Source organism: Psittacula echo (assembly GCF_963264785.1).
Source record: "Psittacula echo genome assembly, chromosome: 3".
Lineage (NCBI taxonomy): Eukaryota > Metazoa > Chordata > Aves > Psittaciformes > Psittacidae > Psittacula > Psittacula echo.
The window spans coordinates 96,744,839-96,750,838 of NC_137736.1; the positions used below are offsets into that span (position 1 = coordinate 96,744,839).

The 6,000-nt window shown below is 39.5% G+C and overlaps 1 protein-coding gene across 1 annotated transcript in view; it reads right to left on the minus strand.

Moving 5' to 3' along the window:
* The window catches only part of ENOX1 (ecto-NOX disulfide-thiol exchanger 1), a gene marked incomplete at its 3' end in the record, with an annotated part of 138,140 nt that extends 133,576 nt beyond the window's left edge, over positions 1-4,564 (minus strand). The window contains exon 1 of the mRNA XM_080613609.1: positions 4,429-4,564. Within this exon, the coding sequence (XP_080469735.1) occupies positions 4,429-4,519 (91 nt within the window). The 5' untranslated portion in view covers positions 4,520-4,564. The remainder of the gene's footprint in view (positions 1-4,428) is intronic.
* Between the last annotated feature and the right edge of the window lie 1,436 nt (positions 4,565-6,000).

Consider the following 6,000-nt stretch of genomic DNA (forward strand, 5'->3'; position numbering starts at 1 on the left):
ATGTCCTGAGGCTGAGGCCATTGTCCAGACTCCCATGGAAAAATACGCCGTGATAACTGTCCTGTAAATAAGTAGAAGGCATGAGTTTTCAGGCATATCCTTGACATCTAGGCAGATCTATAACTTTAATGGATGTCTGCCCTTGTGGTTTGTTATTTTTCCCTTTAAGAGCACAAGTATGCAGCACTGGGTATGAGCTTAACTAAGTCTGAAAGAATTACCACTTACGTACCACTCTTCATGTTCATTTGTACTGGGGAACTTTTGACATATACCATTTTTGACTAACAAATGTTTAGGTCATCTAAGTCATGGAGAAAACTATCTCAAGATTGCTTCCTGTTTTTTAGGGCAATGGTTCATTAGTGAAATAAGAACTAAACTGAACCAGGGACGTAAATAACTTCCCTGGCAGGATTTCTTCCTTTAGAAGGCAGATGACCTGTTGCCATTTGCTGAAACAAATTAAAGTGCAAGAACACTAAATTCAGAAATGCCAAAATTGCCTTTAAAAATTACCAATGCAAAAGCAAAATAAAACATTCTTAGTTGGCCTGAGGTCACCGAGTTTTTCTGCTAGCCCTAAAATGTAACAAAACAGATATTCTCCAACCTTTCCAGCATTATTTTTAACTCTGGACTGAGACCAACCATGAGAAAATTTAGCCCAAAGGGCAATTTTTGGGAAAAAAATTATAAAAATTATAATCTGTTGAAAGGTGAGGTTTAGAATGAAAATGCTTTTCAGCCATAACTATTTCACATCAATCTTTAACACTTTAACTATTGCATTATTAAAGTACAGTTTATTGTATGAATTATGTATATATAATGTATAAATGAATATATTAGTGTATATGTTACACAGTAGCCAAATATTATGGAAAAAGGTAAGCTTTATAAATAATAATAAATGTAAGCAAAAGATATGTAGAAACAGAAGAGATAATATACAACTATTTACAAGAATACATCTTTACAAATTAAAGGCTCTGACATTTGCCTAGATCAAAAATCCAGTTCTACAACACTGGGAGATAAGGAATTAAATAGAGTGCAGATATCATCTAAACTGGTATTAAAAGGTTAGCAGTGCTTAAAATTGATTAGTTACCAAGATCAGACAGCCTACATCCCAGGCTGTAAGAAGAGCATTGTCCAGATGTTGCAGAAGCTTTAGCTGTCATTTTAACAAACTCTCAGGCTAGGCAAGAGCTTCACAGATTGCAAAGTGGGGAGCATAACTGTTACAAGGCAGGCATCCCAGCACGTTACACAGCAGCAAAGTTAACAACAGTTGGCAAAAAAAGCCCCACCAAAAACCTTTAAAAAGACTTAATAGATCATACGGGCTCCATACCTACAAGAACAAAAATGCAGTTTAGGAAATAGGAACTGGTTAGGTTTGTGAAGGAAAAGCTGTGAATGGATAAATCCTTTGGAAACTGAAAGGTCAGAGAACCAAGAGATATGTCAGGATATAGATGAATACCATACACCATATTTCAGACTATGGCAGGTTATGTAAAGATATCCAGGAGAGATCACACTCTGTCTAAGATTAATCTAAACTACTTACTGCTTTCCTACCTGTCATCAAGGAAGGAAAGAAAGAATAAAATAAGTTTTTAAAGACAGACATGAAGTTCACACTGGGACATAGATGTGTCATTTTCATCTCTGAGAAATGTCACAGATGACAGTAACAAAAGTAATACGTGACTGCTGACAAAGATGAGTTCATTACTAAGATTAATAGCAAAAAAATTAAAGAAAGTCAGAAAGAGCTAAGGACTAGGTATTTGGTCAGACATAGTGATGCAAACACTCACTGAATGCAGATACAGTAAATATATTATAGCAAAGAAGTCTGTCTTTTCATGGTAAGTTGTGGTTTTGCCACTATGGATTTGCGATGAAGAAAATGTGTCAAAAACCTATGAATCATGAGGAAATATAATGATGTGTCAAAGCACCTATTTACTTTGAAAATACAAGAGTCTCAAACAAAGGAAAGCAAAAGGAAAGAAAAGAAGTTCTGCACCCACAGAGAAATCAGACAGCACTTCAGTAATTAATATTTATTACTTATGGCACCTTTCATACATAGAAAATGCTGAACAAATACAAACTGACTTGTACAACACTCCTACAATACGTGATACACATACTCATAGAAATTACAGTAGGTAGATGGCAATTAAATAAATTCCTGGAGATCATCCCTTTTGGGGAAAAGCACTGCACATGAGATGAGGCTGCCATGTAGGGATTGCATAGCACACCTGAGGACACGATTTACATGGAAACTGGAGAGACAGAGGAAGAAAGAAAGCGAAAAAGGTGGGTAAACCTCTAGGGGATATGCAATCGAGATGCTTTTAAATGAAAGCAGCAGAAGCTGATTTTGACTGGTGTGGCTATTTTCAGGTTTGGAGGTAATCGCATTCAGGTTGAGCAAAACACCTGCAGGCAAAGGCCCACCAGAAAAAGGGGAAAGCTTTCTCACCACCAGCACTTAGAACCATAAACTCTCCTGAGCTGGAAAGGACCCACAACAATCATGAAGTCCAAATCTGACTCCACACAGGACAACCTAAAAATTAAACCATATATCAAAGAGCACTGTCCAAAAGCTTGAACACCAACACACAATGACCTAAGGAGTGTGTTCCAGTGCCTGGCCACCCTCACATTGAAGAACTTTCTCTTAATAACCAATCTGAACATCTTCTGTCGAAGGATTATGCTATTCCTTCACATCGTATTATTAAACAACTAAGAGAAGAGATCAGCACTGCTCTTTCCATACACTCCCATGAGGAAGTTGTAGACAGCAATGAGGTCTCCTATCAGTCTCCTTTTCTCAGCTTTTCTCAGCTGCTCCTCTTAAGCCTTGTTCTCTAGTCCTTTCACCACCATTGATGTCTCCTTTTGAGCTTCCCATAAACCAAAAACACCAGACCCCTTTCTGCTGGGCACCACTCTGGCCTCTTTTACCCCCAGTCCACACGTACATCCAGGAATACACCAGAATTTGGCATTTGTCCTAGTTAAACATTATATGGTTGATGACTGCCCACTGCTCTACTCTATCCAGATCTCTACAGTAGACCTCTCTACCCTCAAGGTAATCAACGGCTCCTCCTAATTTAGTATCATCAGCAAACTTAGTGTGGACTCAACTCCTGCATCCAGGTAATTGATAAAAACACTGAACAGAACTGGCTCCTGAGGAGTGGGTTGCTTTGCTTGTTTCTTTTAATCATGAGTGTTAAAGCCAGAGACTAAGAATCAGTTCACAGCCTCCATGAGCTAAACTCTCTGTTTGAGACTGATTCATTATAAATGAGCCTTCTTGCAGCTTAGTTTACCCGCCTGTAAAACAGGTAATCCAGAGCCAGACCATCAGCTGTGATCTGGCACAGCCCCACTCAGTTCCCAGTGTCAGAAGGGGACATATTTGGCCAAAATTAAGTGTCACACATCCCTGGTGAGGCAGGCAGAGTGATTTACATCATGACCTGCCTCGCTGCATCCATGACTACATGGACGGGCACAGATGTGACAGGATGCTGCTCTGATCCATGTGTTGCACAGCTCTTCTTAAGCTGAAGTGGCAATGCAGCTTCCAGAGGAGATCTGTCATAGGCTTGGCATGTGTCTTGTGTCTGTAGGGCATCCACCCATATAAAAGTATTTTTTCTTTACCTCACAGGAGGAATGAAGGTTTATTAATCCCAACTTCCTGGGCCTCTGCTGTTGACAATGACATCTGATATGTCCAGGCTTGTCTGTGAAACACTGTTGGTTTCAAAATGTTCTTTTTATTGTTGTTGGAATAACCAATCCCCTGTAACACTCTCCCCAACTATGTTTGGGAAGTGAAATAACAAAAGCAAACAACAGCAACCTCTTCAAATTCAATTTATGGAGTCAGGCAGGAAGTAAATAAGCACACACCTGATAGGAAAGCTTCACCTCACTAATATCAACCGAGCATACAAATTGAACGGGCTTTGTCGTTTTCTGCCCAATTAACATAAATTCAAAATCTTTCTCCAGTCAAGAGTTCCCAGCCCAGGATATTCCTTGGCAGAACCTCAAGACATCCTGCTTGAACAGAGAAACAGAAACAAATGCTTCCCTTATGTGACCTGCCTTCTGATCTTGACCCAGCATAAGGATCAATGGTTTAGTTGTTTAATTTCCCCAAGGAGTTTTGGCTTTTCCACAAGGTTAAAATATAATATGGATTATATACCTACTATGATAAGAGACTAATACATGGTATGCAATATTAATCACAGGTGATGTTTTCAGAATCTAAAAATATAATAACCTCAGAAATCATTCCATATATTTTTAAAAGGACTCAAAGAATTCATAGATTTTACAAGAAATCTCTTTAAAAAAGAAAAATCTTACCTGTCACGAGCTGCTGTCCAGCTAGTCCTACTGGAACCATCCCTAGGTTATTCATAGCTGTAGCCCAAGCTGTCGGATCAGTGACTGACATGTTAAGTTGTGTGGTATCTATAGCTATACTTCCCAAACCATCAGCTGCTGCAAGAAAAGAAGCACACTGTAAGCAGAAAAGTCAACATGACAGGATCTTTAACCAAAACTTTAAGTGAAAATGAGATACCAAACTCACTGCTTATTTTGGGTTTGTTTCTTAATTATGATTCACCTTTTAGACCGCTAATAATAGTGCTTACTATTTTGTAGCAAAACATAAAGACATTGGAAACATTCAAAGACATAAAATGAAACAAGAGTGATTTGGGCTGGTTATATGGAAAACTTTTTCACCATGGGGACAGTCAAGTAGAGGAACAGGCTGTGCAGTCACCACCTCTGGCAGCTTCCTAGACTCAACTTGATAAAGCTGTAAGCAACTGGGTTGGCCTTATGGCTGGCCTTGCTTTGAGCAGGAGGTTGGAGTGGAGAGCTTCTGATGCCTCTCCCAACCTGAATGAATTGCCCTGAAACCCTCTGATATGATTTAATTGTATATAATCTGTGACAACTTGCCAGAAACCTGTCAGGAGAATCCAAGAAAAGAGTTTCCCCTGGTTACCCCATTTTTCTAAAGGTGTGGTTTTATGTAAAAGATTTAAGAATAAATTAGCCCTTAACTAAAAAGAGGTCAAACCAAATCTATTCACTTTGGGAAATATCGAGGTGTTTTGTCTAAAACCAAAAGAGAATTATGAATATGACATGGATTTCTCTGGGTTGTGTGAGGAAGAGTGGGTTGGATAGCTAAGAAATGGTATTTTTCCAATACTGAATCCCCAAACTCAAGGTGTGATCACACATTTTTGTTTCAACCCTCCCCACTCACAGCTGAAATCAGCTCTTTCCAGCTATTTTCTTATGACCTTTGAAGACCTGAGATATTTACCGGCAGCCATTGCTTTTCCCCAGTTCCTTTTGCTCCTGTTAGACTTCTTCAGCTAGGAATAATTAACTACTGTATTAGCAGCATCTTGACGTGGGATATCACTGAACGCAAGGCCCATACACAGCTCATTAGGCTCTGAAAGAGAAAAGATGAAATCAACTATCAAGTGCTTCAATCAGAACATAGTTGCAAAAAACCAGACCACTTTCAGAACCATAAAATCATAGAATGGTTTGAGTTGGAAGAAACCTTAAGGATCACCTAGTTCCATGTATCATACAAAACTCTCCTCTGTCCACATAAAGCATCCCTTGTCCTGTCACTACTAAATGATCTTGTAAAAAGTCCCTCTCCAGATTTCTTGTAGGCCCTTTTTAGGCACTGGAAGCTGCTCTAAGGTCTCCCCAGAACCTTCTCTTCACCAGGCTGAACAAGCCAAACTCAGCCTCTTTCCGCAGAAGAGGTGCTCCAGCCCTCTGATCATCTTTGTGGCCTTCTCTGGACTTGTACCAACAGGTCCACGTCCTTCTTATGTTGGGGGTGAATCAGAGCTGAATGCAGCACTGCAGGTGGGATCTCATGAGAGCAAA